Genomic DNA, 19,884 nt, shown 5'->3' with positions numbered 1-19,884 from the left:
ACAAATGCCATGCATATTGGTGGAAAATGTACACATAAATTCAAACTCAAAATGCAATCACATCCCAAAGGATGATCAAATATCACCCACTGCTGCATTTAGAATTGAAATGTCATCCTTCGATCAAATTTTCTATGCTCAATTCCAACTAGCATATTTCTTATTATCTTTAAACTTGTACAGCCCCACATATTTTTAAAAAAAACCCTTTGGGAACGTTGAATCTTATTCAGAGTTTAGAATTGTATTCATTGTTTCAGCATTCTCTTCATCTAAAAACAGATTGACTTTTCATTCCCATATCATTCACCGTATTCGGTCACACATACAAAATGTCATCACGTTCTTACAGATAATCAGTGAAACACATTCAAATTAGTTATCTCACGCTGCACATTTCTAATTGATTGATTTGAAGTCAAGGTACTTGTGCTTTTTAAAGCTGATATCCTTCTAAATACAAATATATTATTTAAACTTTGGGTAGCATAGCGGTTAGCACAACACCATTATAATGCTGGTGTCCTGGGTTTAAATACAATGCTGATTGTAAGGAGTTGGTATGTTTTCTCTGTGTCTGCATGGGATTCCCCTAGGTGTTCCAGTTTCCTCCCACCTTCTAAAAATGTACAGAGTTTATAGGTTAATTTTTATACTTGGGGGTCATGGGCTCATGGACCTGTTACTGTGCTGTATGATTACATTTTTTAAAATTATCTAAATTGAAAAGCGTACATGTTTTGTTTGACTCTCCTGGCCTCACATTGAACTTTGGTACTTGTACTTGTTACAAGATCAAACCAGCAACCACAAAGAAGGGATATCACACAGGGGTAAAGATGAACAATTACTTTATTAACAAAAATTCACCTTCAAACTTTAATTCAAAATCCCCCCTTTTTATAACAATGCCCACTGGTTACTATGCAAATTTCTATAACAGTATATAAAACTAATAAATTCCCCAATATGTAATTAAAGTCTAAGTTATATTTCCAACCAGCCCACAGAAAAACTTCGACACAAAACAAATACAAAGCACACAAGACTCCGATCTCAACCGAAGCAAAGATCATAAACAAAATTCAGTTCGTTTGGTAAACTGAAGCCAAAAGATCTTTGAGAGAGAGAGAGCACAAAATTCGAAGTTGTCTTGTGTTGCTTGCAGAGAGAGGAACCACTGGCTTGGTCCCGATCCTTCTGGCTGCCTTCGGAATGTTCATCCCTTTTTGAAATCCCGACATTCTAAACTGTCTTCCAGACCATGGCTCATGCTCTGGGCCTTCTTCCACTCCACAGCACCACCCAGTGGTGATTTATTGTCCAAGTCCAGAAATTTTTAGATCATTTTCTGCACATGCTCAGTCTGTCTCCCACTCTCTCAGCAGTCCACCTTCACCATGGCTCTCTAAGGCAAACTGTCACTTTTTAACATAAAACCACACAACACATAGGCCAATACACAACATAGAACTCTGTAACAGTAATATTGATATTAAACCAGAGTCTGAGCTGAGGAACGAACTACAAAAGATCAAAGATTGTGCTCAAAAAAAGCTATGTCATGTTGAAGGATATATTTCTATTTCAATTACAAAGCTTTAGAGGAATCAAATATTCTAATATTTAAACTAATAAGAATTGGAATGATATGCAGTCCATGCAATATTCTCAGTTATAAAAGGAGTCAATTCCTCCCTTGATAATTTGACAAAATGCTTTGCTCCCAGTACCACCAGTGCTGAGCCATGCTAAGTCCACCACGTTTCCACTTTAGGAGAGATTATTTCCTGTCAGTTCTCAGGCTATTTGCATGCACAGGTTATATAAATTAAAGGGTTTTGCAAATGCACTTTTGAAATTAAAGACACAAGATGTTATGCTTTTTGATGTAATTCCTCAGCAGAAAGTTTACCACTTTTTGAATTCATATATTAACAATTTTGACAGCAAATATTTTTGTTTCTATGCGAAGATGCTGTCAGTGAGGTTACTAATTTCACTTGGTTATTTATAGAGCCAATCAACAGATCGCCAAATTGTAAACAAGGGCAAGTCTTTTGCTCAAAGCTTCAGTCAAACACTGTCTTTAATTTAGAGTATCATTTGGCACCTTGCACTGGAAGCTAAATTGCCTACTGTTACGTACCTGTATGTCTTGACATTTTGTATTCTCTTCGGCTGTGTGCATGGACGTAGCTCAGTCCTATGGGACAGGAGAGCCATGTGATTGCCAGTTTGCAATGATATAACAGCAAGGTCTGCAACAGGAGCTTGAAGACTCAATACGCATGTAGGTTGCATTGTGTCTTGCAAATACATCACCTGCCTTTATTAATTACGCCGGACAACAAAGATTTTTCTTCCTGAAAACTTTTGGGTGTATTTTATAGTTTTTGGGCTGGTGATCACGAAAATCACCTTAAAACTTTCTGTTGTGCACCACTTTATAGATAAAACCTATTTTTGTAATTACCTGTCATATTTTAAGTCTACTTCAAGCATCCCAAACCATGAAGTGCAACATATCGTTGAAAATTCATTTTCTGCCTTCGCACTTGAACTTCTTCCCGGCTGATCTTGGTGCAGTCCATTGGTTAAAGGTTTCACCAAGACATTGAGACCACAGAAAAGCAGTATCAGGGCAACTGGAATCCATCAACACTGGCCGTCTATTGTTGGACCCTGATATGAGAGGCATCAGATGCTGAATACAAAAGAAAAATCAGCGGCAAAACATTCTTAGGTCAGTTGAACTAACACAATGTGTAAGAATCATTATGTGAGTAAATATGTCAAATTCAACAAAAGTTAATTTAATGTTTCTCCAACTTCCTACGTGATTCAGCAGATCTGAAATGATCTTTGAGTTCAGCTTGAAGTTGTCTATCATAATCCACAATTTTTTTTCATCATCAAGGCTCATCCCTTCTTGAGCGAAGATGAACACGGTGCCTTGTAGCTCTTCTGCCCTCACAGAACTGCGCTGAATTCTATTTGTTCTATTTTCCATGGAACTTTAAGCACCTTGTGCCAGGGCAAGGACTTGCAGGCGAGTGCTTACCCAGGACAAACACCTCCCTCTGGGTCCCACGCCACTGGACCTGGTGGAGTGCAAGGCATGACAGCCAGAGTGACGTGGGATTCTACCGCAGTGGTCTGTTTCAAGGCCATGCTTGCTGGCCGTTGTCCTTACTGATCCTTCACCCACCGAGTTTGCTGCTGCAGACCGCTATGGAAACTGTTTCCTGTGCTCTGTCACAGCTGCAGGCCCCTGCTGCCAGACTGACATGTGCTATTTGCTCATAGCTGGGGCCCTTTCCAGGTACTGAAGGCTGGGCGAGCTGAGCCCGGGGATTTGAAGTCAGAATTACCCTCTCCTTGCCTTTGCCTGAAGAGGCAAAACCTGCAAGGCAGCAGATGGTTTGAATTCAGAGTTTGCCGTCTCTTAGCCTTTTCCCAAAGAGGCTTGATGGTGAAACAGGAAAATATTTTGCCTCTTTCCTACCTGGACCATTTAATGGTGATTCCAGAGTCACACCATCATGGCAGTCTTTGTGGCCTCGGAATGACCTGAGTAATTCAGTCACTTCAAAGGCAATTAAAGATGCCAGATCTCACAAATGAATCGCGGAGTGCAAAGACCACATGGCTATTTGTCAGGGGAAAGGAGAAGTAGGGCATGTAGCAGGCTTTTGTTTCCCATGGTGTCAGTTTGTGAAATCAGCATAAACCAGCTGGTTGCAAGACCCTAAAGGAATGCAAGTGTAGGCTCCAGTGTCCATGTCAGCACTTAACAAGATTTTAATGTGCACTCATTGACTGGTATGATCTTCCTGGCTGTGAGAGGCCTGACATTACAGCTGTAGATGTCTCATGTTTTGAGAGTGAAAATATGAAGGTGTGCATGGCTTGTTAAACAGGGTCAGCAATGAGTTAGCCACCTGCAGACTCATATTAATGTAAAACATAGAACATTACTGCACAGTACGGGCACCTCAGCGCACGATGCTGTGCCAACTGTACAAACGAATCCTTCCCTACACGCACAACCCTCTATTTTTCTTGAGCCCATTTGCCTAAGTCTTTTGAATTCCCCTCTGTACCAGCCTCCACCACCACCCCCAGCACCCACCACTCTCTGAGCAAATAAAATTACATCAGACATTTCCCCCTAATCTTTCCTCCACTTGTTTTCTTTTGTGGTCCTGGAGTAGTTTCTGGTTAGGGGAGCATGGGGAGGTTCAAGGGCTTGATAAGTCATAAAATAAAGTAGATCTATGGCATGGAAACAGACCCTTTGGCCCAACTAGTTCATGCTATCCAAGCTGCCTATCTGCCTACATTCCATAAAACCAGAGAGCCTTAGAACATTACAGCACAGAAACAGGGCCCTCCACACATCTAGTCAGTGTCAAACCATTATTCTGGCAAGTCCCTCTCAGACTATACCTTCCATCCATGTAACCTATCCAAATCTTATTTTACATGACAAAATGGAGCCAGGATTCAGCGAGCAGCACATACCTCACTCTCACCAGCCTCTGTGTGAAAGGTTCTCCCTAATGTTTCCTATAAACATTCTACCTTTCACCTTTAACTCATGTTATCTCGTTCTATTTCCTCTAAATATTTCCTATTAATGCATCTGTCCAAACGTCTTTTAAACTACATCTAGAATGATCCAAAAAAGCTTCTCATATATATTCCACAAATTCATCTTCAACCTTAGTCTGTCTTATATGTGGGTTGAAGTCTCTCTTGATTCATTTATTACCTCTTAATCCCCACCATTAATATCCTGATTTATGCCATGGCCAATATTACAGCTACTAGTTGGTGGACTATACTTAACTCTGCCTTCTGTTGAAATGAATGTGGACAATCTCGCCTAGATCTGTGTAACCATGCACCTGCGCATCCTCACATCACCTGGTCCATGAACCCACTCCCTGCTCCCCCTGTCTCACCCACTACTGCTGCCCATTGCTGGGTAGTTGACCCACCGTTGTGTTGGTTCACCCTACACGCTCCGCCCGGGCAGCCTGCTGCCATATTCCTTTCAGGTCCGCTTGTGCTCCAAAACGACAGTTTTAATCGTACCTAATGGACTTGTTCTGTGCACGGTTTCATAACCCCAAAGGAAATGGGCCAGTGACAATTTTTCTCAAACAAAATATTTCAGTAACAATTGGGTCCAGAGCAGTGGTTTTTATCCTTTTTTTCCCCATTCACATACCACCCTAATTAATCCTTTACTAATCACAGAGCACCTATGGCGTAGGGATTACTTAAGGTGGTATATGAGTGGAAAGAAAAAGCTTGAAAACCCTTGATATACAGGGTTAATGCTGCAACCCCTATGCTATTACGGATCTGAAAAAATGGCGGTGCTGACTCGATGGGCCAATTTGCCTACTGTCTGTTGTCTATTTTCTAATGCAAAGACGTTTCTCTTTCGATAAGGAGCCTAAAACTGCTCAAAATAATAAAACTGATATTAAACTGGGAACTGCTTTACTAGGCTAAAAAGAAAGCAAGGAAGAGGAGGTAACGATACATACTGTAAATCATGCAATTGACTGGATTCAATTGAAAACCCACTTTGAGCAAGACAGGTAAATATTTTACTTTGTCAGGACGTGAGGTCACCAAGTAATGGAGGTAGAAAACCTTGTAACAGTTTCACAGCTGAACTTTAAAGATGTGGACCAAGAGCTGGGAAGTGACTGTTAGAGTGCCACTGTTACAGTGCCAGCAACCCAGGTTCGAATCCAGTTCAAGGGAGTTTGTTCATTGTGCCCGTGTCTGCGTGCTTCGGTTTCCTCCCACCCTTCAAAGCATTCGGGTTTGTAGGTTAATTTGGATGTAATCAGGCAGCACAGGTTTAAATGGTTGAATTGGCTTCTACCACATGATCAATTTAAAAAATGTTGGATTAATCCATGTAGCCCATTTTTTGCTGGCATGGTCATGATGGACTGAATAGCTCCCTGCATTGCAAATTTTTATGCTTTGATGATTCTACGTAATATCAGATTTTTCATCCAATACGACCAGGATTGGAAATGCTCTGAAAGAAAATATAGCGCAGCAAGCAAATGCTGGAGGGTCAGGCTGAATCTGTAAAAGGCAAAAGATGGCCAACATTTCAGGCCAAAACTCTTCATCAGGAAAGAAAATAAAGTGATGGGCGATCACTTGTTGATTTTTAAAAGAGATTAGAGCATAGACTGTTGAATAAATCATTGGAAAAAGAAGAGAGTACAACCAACCATCCCTGCTCTTTCAAGCAACTACCACTAGTCTTGTCAGAAAGGGCTCTGGTAAATTATTGTACATGTAGATTTAAGACTCAGTTCGGTATGGATCATGTATGATGGGCAAGTAGTCAAGATTATGTTGCTAAAGCCTTCACTGAATAAAGTTTAATTTACTACAAAAGTATGTTTTCTATAACAACTGACTCTCCAGTTTAGACAGCACCATGAAGTGGGTTCTTTTAATGTAAAAGCTTTGCACTATTGATCAAAGGTTTAGCCTCTACTTTGAACATAGTGGTATTAAAGCTCCCTCTGCTGTCTTATATTGAAAACTGCAGGGGAAGGTGTTTGCCAGCCTTGAAACCAGGGGATATAAAACAGGGGAAAGGACAGACTTTGACCCTGGAACCTATTGTTCTGTTCAATGGAGTCTTAGTTGATTTGGGTCATATTTCCCAGATGCACCTTATCCCATATCATTTCATACTTTTAGTTAATAAAAAAAATCCATCAAGCTCAGATTTAATATCGGTGTCTGTGTGGAAGAGAGTTTCGTGCACTCTTTATATTAAAAATAAATGGTTCATAACTTCACTCCAGAATGCCACTGGTCTAGGTTTTAATCATAATCTCTGCTTCTAGATGCCACAAAACAAGGGAAATAGTTTATTTCTATTTTCCCTATCATTTCCTATTCATACCTTTATTCAAAATTCTTTCTTAAACTTTCCAAGTTCCAGGGAAAATCTCTCCCTCTAATCTCTGCAATTAATTCTCTGTCCAGATATTTTTCTAGCATCCATGCACTATGTTCCCTTCAAGGCCAACTTATCCCATTGCTATGTGTTCTTGTCAAAGTATACCATAGGGAAAGTAACATTCTAATTCTATGAGTAAACAATCTCAAAACAGAAGTAGGGCATGATCCAAGTTCAGATGTATTGTCAGAGTACATACATGGCATCACATACAACCCTGAGATTCCTTTTCCTGTGGCCCAGGCAGAATTTTTACTTATGATAGAGCAAAAAACTGTTGCCTGCAAAAGATGTCCTTAGCCATAGGTGTGGTGCTAGAGAATTGCAGGGTATCCCGTGTTGTTCTGGTGTTTAAAAAAGGCTTAAAAAATAACCCTGGAAATTATAGACATCATCATAGTTAAATTATTGGAAGATATTCTAAGAGATCAGATATACAAGTATTTGGATAGCCATGGCATTGTGTGTGATAGGTCATATTTAACCAATCTATAATTATAGAGTTTTTCAAGGAGGTTACCAAAAAGGTTGATGAAGGAAAGACTGTGAATGTGGTCTATATGGACTTAGTAAGGCCTTTGACAAGATCCTACAAGTGAGGTTAGTCAGGAAGGTTCAGATGCTCGATATTTATGGTGAGGTAATAAACTGGATTTAGCATTGGCTACTTAGGAGATACCAGAGAGTGGTAGTGGATGATCGTTTCTCAAACTGGAGGTCTGTGACAGGTGGTGCGCCTCAGGGATCAGTGTTGGGACTATTGTTGTTTGACCTGGATGATAATGTGGTAAATTGGATCATCAAGTTTGCAGATGACACTAAGATTGGAGATGTTGTGGAGAGTGAAGGCTTTTCAATTTGCACAGGGATCTGGACCAGTTGAAAAATTGGATGAAAAATGACTGATGGAATTCAATGCAGACAAGTGTGAGGTGTTGCATTTTGGATGGACAAACCATGAAAGGTCATACACAGTAGGGCACTGAGGAGTGTGGTAGAACAGAGGGGGCCTGGGAATACAGATACATAATTCCCTGAATGTGGTGTCACAGATACATAGGGTGGTAGAGAGCTTTTTGGCATATTGGGCTTCATAAGTCAAAGTATTGAGTGTAGGAGCTGGGATGTTATGGTAAAGTTGTGTAAGACATTGGTGAGGCCAAATTTGGAGTATTGTGTGCAGTTATGGTCACCTAATTACAGGAAAGCTATCAACAAGATAGAAAGAGTGCAGAGAAGATTTACTAGGATGTTACCCGGAATTCAGGAACTGAATTACAGGGAAAGGTTAAACAGGTTAGGACTTTATTCCCTGGAGTGCAGAAGAATGAGGGGAGGTTTGATAGAGGTATTTAAAATTGTGAGGGATATAGACAGAGTAGATGTAGATAGGCTTTTTTGTCCCTCTTAGGGTAGATGATACAAACCAGAAGACATGGGTAAAGGTGAAAGGGGAAATGTTTATAGGAAATATGAGGCGGAACTTCTTCACTCAAAGAGTGGTGGGAGTGTGGAACGAGCTGCCAACTGAAAAGGTGATTCCAGACTCAATTTTAACATTTAAGAAGAATTTGGAAAGGTACTTGGATTGGAGAACTATGGAGGGCTATGGACTGGGTGCAAGTCAGTGGGACTAGGCAAAATAATAGCTCATCACAGACCTGAAGGGCCAAAGGACTTGCTTCTGTGCCACAGTTTCCTATAGTTCTATATGTATACAAAAGAGAGAAATGTAAAGAAAGAAAGAATTGTAAGCAACCTGACTGACACAGAAAATACATATTCAGTGATAAATAATGTGCAAAGCAAGAGTCCTTAAATGAGTCTCTGACTGAGTTGTGGCTTTCTACTTTCCACAATCCTTTAAAAACAATTTGAGTATCCTCATAAACCAACTGCTGAGGAATGGTGCATGGGGCAAAAATCTTTCCTTTGTAATCCAAAGGCCTAAACTGAGAACCTAATGATAGATTCAAATGAAACTTGAACACAGTTAATTAAATACACCAGGAATGAAAAGTCAATGGCATTAATAGTGACAAGGGATGTTCTATAAATGTTGGTCCAGCCAGCAATATTCAAATTGTGTGGAGCTCAACCTTGCACACAATGTTAGCAAAACCAAGATGATTGTGGACTTCAAGAAGATGCCAGGAGAATACAAACTAGTCCATATTGAGGGCTCAAGTCGTGCAGAGTCAAGAACTTAAAATTCTTGGCTGTTAACATCTTTGAGTATCTGTCCTGGAGACACATGTCGAGGCTCTTGAAAACTTCTACAGCTGTACCACGGAGAACATTCTGGCAGGTTGCATCTGGCAAAGAGGTGCCAATGCTCAGGGCACAAAAGAACTCTAGAGGGTTGTTAACTCAGCCTGCGACATCACAGGCACGAGACTTCACTCCATCGAGGACATCTACAAGGACATCTACAAGAGACGGTCATTTAAGAAAGCAGCCTCTATCCTCTATCCTCAAGGACCCTCACCACCCAGGCCTTGCCCTCTTCACTCTGCTATGATCATGAAAAAGGTACAGGAGCCCAAAGACGAGGACCCAGCAGCACAAGGACAGCTTCTTCCCTGCTCCCATCCTGAATGATCATGAACCAAAGACACTGCCTTACTTTGAATTTTCATTACTTTTTGTACAGTGGTTTATATGAACATTTGCACGGATGCTGCCACAAAACAACAAACTTTGTGACTCATCATAAATAGAAGTACCAGACTTGGGGAAGTCTTGGGGAAGTGAGCATAGCTCAAAACCCATATTTTAAGTGGAAATTCTGGGGTCATCTTATCCACTCACATATACAGTATTCATTTTAGGGTGGCCATTATCACTCTATATCAACAGGCAAATCTGTTCCTGGATCCAAAAGTAGATTTTCCATTATTTTAAAACTTAGGAAACAAAAATCTGGTATCTTAAGAGTTAAAATGGTGACCCAATAAGCAGAGCTTTTCTTTTCTATACTTAACCCCCTTCTCTACTTCTCCCATGTATGAACCATAGCCAAGAGAATGTAAAATCCAGTTTTCAGGAAATGATGAGACTGGCACAGTGCCCATTCTGCTCCCTGTCCTGAAAAAAAACCGTGGGAATCAACCACACATTGAAATCCGCTAAATTTGAAAGCTATAAAGGCACTCCCACAAGATTTTCTTTGTGCACATTAAATAAAAACTCACCACCCAATCATAAGAACTGGTTTTTATTAACAATTGATGATTTGGTCCACAATGGTAGGAAATTTCACAAAGCAGAGCATGTCAGCAGGCAACAAATGGTGTTGATGTCAGGCTGCAATATGCTTAATTCAGGAAGATCACAGGAAGAAATTGATGTTTGGTCACTGGACAGACAATAATATCAGCTCGACTACATTCATCCATTCACACTCAGTTCCATAAGAAACAAAATGTGTAGAGCAAATACAAAATGAATGCTACACACACCACTGGTTTATTGCTGTAAACCAATGGTACATTTCTAACCCAGATGAATTGGCAGCACCAGTTATTAAAAGGAGTCAATTTTTCAGTGATTTTTCGAAGATATACATTTATTCGGAGTGATAAATTATCTTATCCAAGTCTCAATAAGTGAATGCAAACCATTGTACAAATTTCCACATATACTGGAGTTATAATGATAGAGGCATCTATGCCTCTACTTCTCTACTTGTTTCATTTGAATGAAAAATCTCATCAGTGAATAAAACAACATTCTCCATGTGAAGAAATGGAGTTAGAGTATTCCTGTCCAGTGGAAATGAAACGGGTCAACAGAGCAGTATGCCAGTCTATCATAACTTTTATAAAATGCAATAAATCACTCAATTTCCAAGCTTTTGATGTTTAAAATATGAAGTAGCGCGATTACAAGAATTCATATGTACGTATTTATACAGTAAATGTGCAAGACCTGTAATATCAGTTGCAAAATCTACTGATGCTAGATTTCCTTGCATCATGCATTTGCTTGGTAATATGAAATATAATCAGACCCTTCAGACATGACTTCTGTCAGAATTTGATGATCTGCTTGTTCACACATAATTAGGTTATTGAAGACCCCCCATCCTTGTATATTGAAGCAGAAGAGGCAGATTTAAAGGAGCAAAGAAGGATGACAGGTGATTTTAATAGAGGTCCTCAAGATTATGAGAGGCATAGGTAGAGTGGCCAGAAATCACCCTTTATCCAGGGTGAGAGTAGCAAATATCAGAGGACATCTGTACAAGGTGAGGGAGTTTGGGGGGGGGGGGGGGCGGGAAGACTTTTAAAAAAAAAAGTGCGTACTTGGAATGCATTACTGGGGTGTTGGTAAAGGCTCGTACAATATGGGCTTTTAAAAGACTCTGACAGGCACACGTATACAAGAATCGAGGCTTCGTTTCTGGACCAGGTTTCAATTGGTTGGCAGAACATTGTGGGCCAAAAGGCCTCTATTGTGTTATTATGTTCTATGTTTTAATGCAATGGTCCTCAACCTTTTTCTTTCCACTCACATCCCACTTTAAGTATTCCCTAAACCATAGGTGCTCTGTGATTAGTAAGGGATTGCTTAAGGTGGTATGGAAAGAGAATGTTTGAAAACCACTGTTTTAATCCTACTTAATTGACTTGTTATGTGCACGGTTACACAACTCCAAAGGAAATGGGCCAATGACATTTTTTCTCAATCCAAATATTTCAGTAACAACTGAGTCGAGAGCAGTGATTCTTTCCACCCACATACCACCTTAACCAATCCCATACTAATCACAGAACACCAATGGCATAAGGATTACTTAGTGATGGGAGTGGAAAGAAAAAAGATGCAAACCACTGTTCTATTGTGAAATATAAACCATTAAGTTTATACGAGGCAAAAAGAAAGGCATTTTCTCCAAACAGCATTGGTAATCCATAAACCATTTTTCACTTTATGTCCTGAACACAAATTCATATTGGTCTAGCATTTCCTTTATTGACTCAGTCATCCTCTTCTAAAGTAAAAAACACACAATGCTGGAGAGAAACTCAGCAGGTCAAACAGTGTCCTTTATATAGCAAAAGTAAAAATACAGAACCGATGTTTTGGGCGAGCCCTTCATCAAAGCACAGAATCATGTCGGCAGGCATCCGAGCAAGTCATTTTTCCATCCCTTGATGAAGGGCTCAAGCCTAAAATGTCAGTTATGAATTTTTACTTTTGCTATATAAAGGACACTGTTTGATCTGCTGAGTTTGTCCAGCATTGTGTGTTTTTACTTCAACCATGTTGTCAGAAGAATTTTGTGTTTTACATCTTCTTCTGAGGAGAGGAGGAAGGAGGTAGAAGTTAGCAGGAACAAAGCCCTCAAGATTTATTTGTCACCTTAAATCTCAAAGCTAATTCAAATTCTGATAGACATTTTTTTTCTTTGTGTGACTAAATACAGTAAACCCCGTGGTATACAGCACCTATGCGGTTTGGTATATACAAGCTAAGTGCATTCGCCAGTTGCTTGAGTTGCATATTACGTGATTGGAAAACTAACAGCAAGGCAAGCAAATTTTAAGCATCTGATTTTAAAAAAAACCTATTTATTTCCTGCATTTCTTTGCTGGTTGCTCAAATTCAGGATAACAGGGGTTAACTGTATCATATTTTATGCATTTTTAAAATTTAACTTGTTTCTGCTTCTAAATGTAATACAATAATCCTGCAATAAGAACAAGCATGTTTACATAGAATGGCATCCAGAGCAGCAAACCATGAGGTCCATTTTAAAATTATACTACAGTATTTATATAATACACTAATTTAGATTTATTATTGACATTTGTACTGAGATACAGCTTTCTTTCATATCAAAGGCTAGCAGAGTCATTGCACTCCAGCACCATTTTGCAAAAATTAGAAAGAAAATATACGATCCCTTGAGTCAGCGAGAAGACGAGCATCGTGCAGCTTCCCTGTATCCAGTGGCTTGCTCTCCAGCAGCGTAAACAGCAATTAGTATAAATAATAATTTATTGTAATTACAGTCATTGCATGTAAATATGACATGACCAGTACAAACTGGAATTATTTTAATGAAAGGGAAAACAAAAGATAAACGATTAAAATTCTAAAAAGACTTGGATCAAATCAAGAACAAGGTCATTGCAGTTAGTGCAACACTGCCAGTTTGAATCCGGTGCGGTCCGTAAGGAGTTTATATGTTATCCCTGTGTTGCATGGGTTTCCTCCCACCATTCAAAATGTACTGCAGGTTATAGGTCAATTGAGAAGCATGGGCTCAAGGGCCTGTTACTGTGCTGTATGTGTAAATGTAAAAATTTTTTTAAAAGAAAACTTTTCAATTAACAAAAATAGGCATAAGTCATTCAAATAAAACGTGATACTTGTAAGACAATTATTGATTCCAGTTGCAATGGATTTTGTGTTCATTGGTTTTAATTAGAAATTAATTGAAATGCTGTTCCAAAGACACCAGATACTCTTTTTTTTTTAAAGATTTGTGTAAAATCTATTTCGGTTCTGAAAATCCTTATAGGCACGCTTTGCATCTTTTTTACTGTGTGGAATTCTTCCGAAAGGTTCATGGTCATTGAAACAACCATCAAAAACATCATCAACAGCTTTTTCTGCAGTTTCTTGACTGACTTTGCGAACAGCTAATATGGAACGGCAGGCTCGTTCACGAACACATTTCTGAGTGCAAAAAGACAAAATATTAGTGTCAAATTCTGTAACCATTACACAGCACACAGTTCGAGCAAAATTATTTAGAAATTCCTTTGCACAAAGACCAAAATCGTTCTTCTTGTTTTAGAACACACACAAGCATTTTAAACAGCTTTGGAGAAATGTGGATTTGTAATTCTTCCTCCATCGGCACAATGCAATGGAAAACAACTGAAGACCATCCATCGGATACAGCTTTGCACACAAGTCCTGCAGGAGTTGATCTGCACGGACCTTGTTTTGCAACTATTGGTCAGAGATATGCAAAAGTAACTAGCAATGATGAACCTGGCATCTTTCTCTCTGGTCAAAAAGATATCAGTCTCTGTCCAACAACTCTTCCTCATCAAGCTATAATATTTACGCGAGAGCTATCAATGAATCCGGTGCAAAAGATTTCCCCCCACCTCCCCCATGCTGTTCAATGGGTCATACCCAGTTCAACTAGTGCTTAATTTGTTAGCTTGAATAAAGAAAAGCAGATATAAATATTTGTTGTTCTTCTCTCTTGAGAAGGCCTACAAGGTAAAATAAATAATCCAAGACAGACTGCCAGAAGTATATTTGAAATTCTGTGTTCATAAAATAACAATTGTACACATCTGTTCACAGAGTATGAGCACCTTTTATTGACATCATTATCACCAGGAACCTCTATAGAATTTCCCCAGTTTTGTAGTACAACTTCAATAGAAATTAAACAAAGACCTCACAGAGATGTACTAAGATTTCTGCCAAAGCTGCAGAGGGGATTAAAAAAAAACAATCCCTGAAAAGTCTCAATTTTGTCAAATGATGTACAGTGTTATCATAACTTACTTGATGATGTTGCTTTAGACCAAAATTGAATCTGCTCAATTCATTCCCAAATGTGCATTCTCCACTGAGATTCGCCGCTCGAATCTGTTGGAAATTTGTATGATTGAACTCTATCAGGATTTTTTATTCCAAAATATTACATGTGCAATGTGCATTTCACATATCGATTTTTTAAAAAAATGACCAAAACCGTCAGGTAGCTTGTTACATTTTAAAATAACTAAGAGCAAGACCTTTCTTGACAATTTCTTTGATGATCCCTTCGCCCTCTGAGAAGCTGCTTGGCAATTATAAATTGTTGATAATTAAACTAAAGAATCCATCCATTCTTTTCAGTGTATAAAGGAAGGGAAAGACCGTAAGACATAGGAAATAGGCTGTTCAGCCCATTGAGTCTGCCCCACCATTCAGATCCATTTTCCTACTCAGCCCCACTGCCTGGCCTTCTCCCCATAACCTTTGACAGTCTGGCTAAACCATTCCTGATTGATAGCAATGGTCATTTAATTAACTGAAAGATCACTTTCTAAAATGCAACTGGTTGCATAATTGTCTGACCGAGTTAGAAATGATCAAGATCAAAACACAGAAGCCACATTATTTTCCTATAGAACTAAGCACTTTGTTCAGAGAAAGTGATATGAACACATCAACAATTTGTAACACAGAACAAAAAAAAAAATCTCAATTTTGTAACCATTTGAATATAATTACAGTAAAATCCCCATTATTCAAGCAACCGGTAGTCTCAAACAACCGGCAAAAGAGAAAAAATATCACATAATGTATAGGGGGAAAAAAACACATATTGCTGTAATTTCACCAATCATTCAACAAGCAATCTTGAGCACAGGAAAATTCATTTATCTGACGTCTACCGTTACCAGGAGCTTTACTGTATCTGGACAGTTACTATAGACTTCTAACCTGCAAAAATTTGACTTCTTTGATCATTCTTTGATCTTTTCAGTGAAGAACACTGAACTTAATGGGTTCACACCTGAAATGCACCTACAAAGAAGAACATTAACCTTGATGCAAGCACCAGAAATAGTTTCCAAGCCAACTTTTACTTGCAAAAAACTGTGTTTCTACACCATCTGACAAATAATCTCCCAAAGTGCTGTCATCACTTTTTGTAATTACTCAAGCTGTCTCCCATCAGCTGATTCCAGCAATATTCACATGGGCAATAAAGAGAAGTGTGCTCTCTGAGCTTATTACTTCTCAGACTGGATATGCCCCAATAACGATTGATACCAAATATTGGCAGCAATGGAAAACACACTTGCCCATTTACTGAACTGCAAATAAAGCCAGTTCACACCAATACCAGGAAGCAGATATATCACAGTATATTCTACCCTATATATGCGTGTAGTCAAAATTTGTGGACCAATTTTTAGGATAAAATTTAGGGAGTTGACAATAACACACACAACTTTTGACTGCGAGAAATGCTTGCATTGCTCGAGGCATCAGGAGCTCTGATAGGTGTGTGGGACCAGGTGACAAGTCTGCATATTTGGGGGTAGGGGGTCAGGGAATTGGGAGCTCAGGTGGGCAGGCAGTTGAGACCAAAGCAAGAGACCACGATCAGGCCATCGGGAGCTCAGATGGGTGGGCTGCCAGGGCCTAGGTGATCGGGGTGTCAGGAGCTTGAATGGGTGGGCGGCTGGGGGAGAGGTGAAAGTCTGTACTCGTGGAACTCAGATGGGTGAGCAGCCTGTGCCAAGTTAAGAGACTGCGGTCAGGATGAATGGGAGGTTGGAGTGACAACTTTTACACGTGATACGGAAAATACCATATTTTGGGGCCAAAAATAGGGGGTCGACTTTGACATGGTGTCGACTATTACATGTGTCTATATGGTACATCACATTTTCTTAGAATTTCTGCCATTTCACAGTTCCTTTGAGAAAATGGGTGTGCTTCTTCTTTCTTTGGCTTGGCTTTGTGGACGAAGATTTATGGAGGGGTAATGTCCACGTCAGCTGCAGGCTCGTTTGTGGCTGACAAGTCCGATGCAGGACAGGCAGACACGGTTGCAGCGGTTGCAAGGGAAAATTGGTGGGTTGGGTTGGGTGTTGGGTTTTTCCTCCTTTGTCTTTTGACAGTGAGGTGGGCTCTGCGGTCTCCTTGTAAAACACTCAAAAACAAGGAAACCGAAATGGAGAAAAACCCAGGAATAAGGAGAAGCCTTTCATAATACAGACCTTGAGATTTTCAAGTGAAATCTTACCTCTGAGCAAGCTAGGTGTTTTATATTGTGGAACCAATCCACATGCGCACGACAGTGATCAAACGTATGGATTAATTCGTGGGTCACAACTCGGTTCATGTGCTGTTGTTGGTGAATATTATTCTGGCACAGGACAATCTTGAATTTTTAAAAAAAAAGCTATCAGGCTGACAGTTCTGAGATACAGTTGGACAACACGTACAAAATTTTCCTCTACTACACGATATATAAAAATCAGGACTTTTAAAGAATGATCCATTTTCAAAATGTGGTAAGTACAACACAAGTATTGCCAAACTTATAATGGGGCCCTGAAATGAGATGCTTACTAAGCGATTTTATAAGGTAATTAAGAGTGAATCTCATTACCTACATTTTCTTCCTTGAATGACTTTTCTTTTCTCTTTTTCAATATTTTTATTGGTTCAATCAATTAAATGTCCCAGAGGTGCATAACAATAAACCATTAACAAATCTCATATAGCGACACAAATAGTACTGAGACTACGTTACATTAAAAAGATAGATAAACCCCGACCGCTCCACGCATCGACCCAGTATTGCAGTGCCTCTGGGAACGGTGGAAAAAAAAACTAGTTAATCTTACAAATTTAGACAGGCCATCACATCGGACAACCATTGATTATGAGTGGGAGGGGCAGCATCTTTCCATCTCATTAAAATGGCCCTTCTAGCGATAAGGGAGGCGAGGGCAACTACATGGGTTTGTGAAGTAGTCAAAATTAAACTAGATGGCCCTCTTATATTCCAAAGAGAGCAATAAAAGGACATCCCTTACCAAAAATTGGATAGAGAAGGACATAACCAAAACATTTGGAACAATGTACCTTCTTCAATTACACATTTATCACATTTCGAATAGAAATTAGAATAGAATTTAGCCAAATGAACTTTGGAATAGTGGGCCTGGTGTACAAACTTAAATCGTAATAACGAATGTCTAGCACAAAGAGAGGATGAATTCAGTGGTTTCAGAAAATAACTTGAAAATCTTGTTCCCATAGTTTTTTTTAAATTTTGTCCAGGGAACTATGTAGAATTTTGAAGTAATTCATAAACCCATTTTCCACTCATCGTCTTTTTGTAAAAGCCTACAACATGGACACTATCTACCCATCTCTCAAAAAAAATTTAATTACTGCAATTTTCACCCAAAAATGCCCTCCAATGGTCATACATGGTGCATGACTCACCTGGGCTATTTCAGCATCAAAGCCCCCACTGACTGTTCCATCACAGTCTTCACACGAAAAGTGACGATCCTTATCAACAGCGCTGAAGACAGAATATTACAGATATCATTTGGCTGTTTTTGCTGTAGTCACAAAACAAAACACTATGACTGCTTGGATGTCTGAAATAAAAAAATGCTGGAAGCACTCAGGGCAGACAGCATCAGTGGAGTGAAAAATAAAGTGAATGTTTCTACAGTTATATTAAAAGTAAAACAGTAGCTCAGAAGAGAAATGGCCCCTAAAGAACAACCTCTCCTGTGAAGTGACAGGAGATGGGTTGAATTTTAAATGATTATTTCATATCAGTCTTTACTGGGGGGGGGGGGGGGGAAGAAATCATTGAAGCAAATAAGCTCCAATATCCTGGGCCATACAAGTTGAGCAAAAGAGGTATTGTTAGCCTTGAAGCATAATTAAAGCAGACAAATCTCCAGAGTCTGATAAAGGGCATCTTCACTCCTTGTGGGGAACTAGGAAAGAAGGTGCGGAGGTCCTTGCTGAAATTATCTTTTGCCTCAGGCCAAGTGCCAGAAGATTATGCCATTATTTTTTAAAAAAAAGCACAGACAAATCAGGGAATTATAGGACAATGAGCCTCTTGTCAGCAGTCTGAAAACTGCTAGATGGGATTTTTGAGGGTGTCCCATGCAGTATGACTGTTCATCAGGTTGAACCAGAACACGTTATCCACCCAGTCCTTCCTTCATCTTCATGTGCAAAAGTGTTGCTCATCTCTACCAGTTGCCAATCTTGAGGAATAGTCTTAACTCTTTCTCATATTACATATGTATTTGCCAAAATACTATTTGGCATTTAATATTTTCAAATCTAATGATATATCTTAGCTCTGTGGGGGAAAATGGGAACTTTCTGTGAATTTTTGGTTATTGTATTTGTAGAATCTTTTCAAACCCAAGAACTGCTGTATATGCCTCCAACTTCAAATGCATTTTCATGGTAAAATTTATTTTGTGGCACATTTCTATACTTTAAAAATCTATTATGAACAACAAACCACTATACCGATTGAAAATCGAAAAAAAAACAGATGCTGGAGATCTGCAATAAAACCAAAAAAGTCTCGAAAGACTTAGCAGGTCAATCTGATATGCTATCTTCAACCATGTCATTTGTGTGTTGGGTCCAAGCCTCATTTGTAGGAAGAGAAGCAGAGTTAACGGTTCAAGCTGAAGGTTCTTCAAACTTCTTGCCCTTTACAAAATTCAGCAACAACTTTCCACGAGGTGGTTATGCTGTTTGTTTTAGAGTTAACCTTCCTTAGCAATTGTGCACTTTTTGCACATTAAATGCATTGCAAAGCACATTTCAATGTGCATTGAGACAAGATTTTGATGGCTGTTAAAAATCTACATTAAACTTACCATCCTGAGCGTTTCATGGCATCCATAAGTAGTTTTGCAAAAGGATCTGCAAAAACATTCAAATGTGAAAATTATATTCAAAATATCAATGCAATTGAAATCAAACACTTAAAATTCAAATTAATTGAGCATGAAGTCAATTCCGAAAAGTTTAAATGTTTGCAAACACAGTAAAAGCCCCCACCCCTGGTATTCCAGATGCTTGACATTGTTTCTTTCATGGATTGGGCGAACTAATGGCAAGGTGCACCAATTTTTAAACTTTCGTGTTTTTTTTTTTTAAAAACCTATTCACTTTCTGCTTTTATTTTTGCCAGTTGCTTGAATTCCATATAACAGAGATTTTACTGTGCAAACACTTACCATTTTTGACTGCTGAGGCCATTCCTTACTCTTAAGAATTAGAGCTAGGACAATCAAAGATGTGAGAAAGGCAATACA

General features: G+C 39.1%; 1 protein-coding gene across 1 annotated transcript; it reads right to left on the bottom strand.

The window, feature by feature from the left end:
- Positions 1-10,222: 10,222 nt before the first annotated feature.
- Positions 10,223-19,484, bottom strand: atp23 (ATP23 metallopeptidase and ATP synthase assembly factor homolog). Its single transcript, XM_069902883.1, has 5 exons — positions 19,444-19,484; positions 18,020-18,101; positions 16,806-16,943; positions 14,564-14,647; positions 10,223-13,711 (listed from the first exon to the last, which is right to left on the bottom strand). The coding sequence occupies exons 1-5, from the start codon at positions 19,467-19,469 to the stop codon at positions 13,508-13,510; spliced, it is 534 nt and encodes a 177-aa protein (XP_069758984.1). The 5' UTR covers positions 19,470-19,484; the 3' UTR covers positions 10,223-13,507.
- Between the last annotated feature and the right edge of the window lie 400 nt (positions 19,485-19,884).

The sequence above is a fragment of the Narcine bancroftii genome, chromosome 11 (genome assembly GCF_036971445.1).
Source record: "Narcine bancroftii isolate sNarBan1 chromosome 11, sNarBan1.hap1, whole genome shotgun sequence".
Lineage (NCBI taxonomy): Eukaryota > Metazoa > Chordata > Chondrichthyes > Torpediniformes > Narcinidae > Narcine > Narcine bancroftii.
This window is presented reverse-complemented; position numbering and strand designations above follow the sequence as displayed.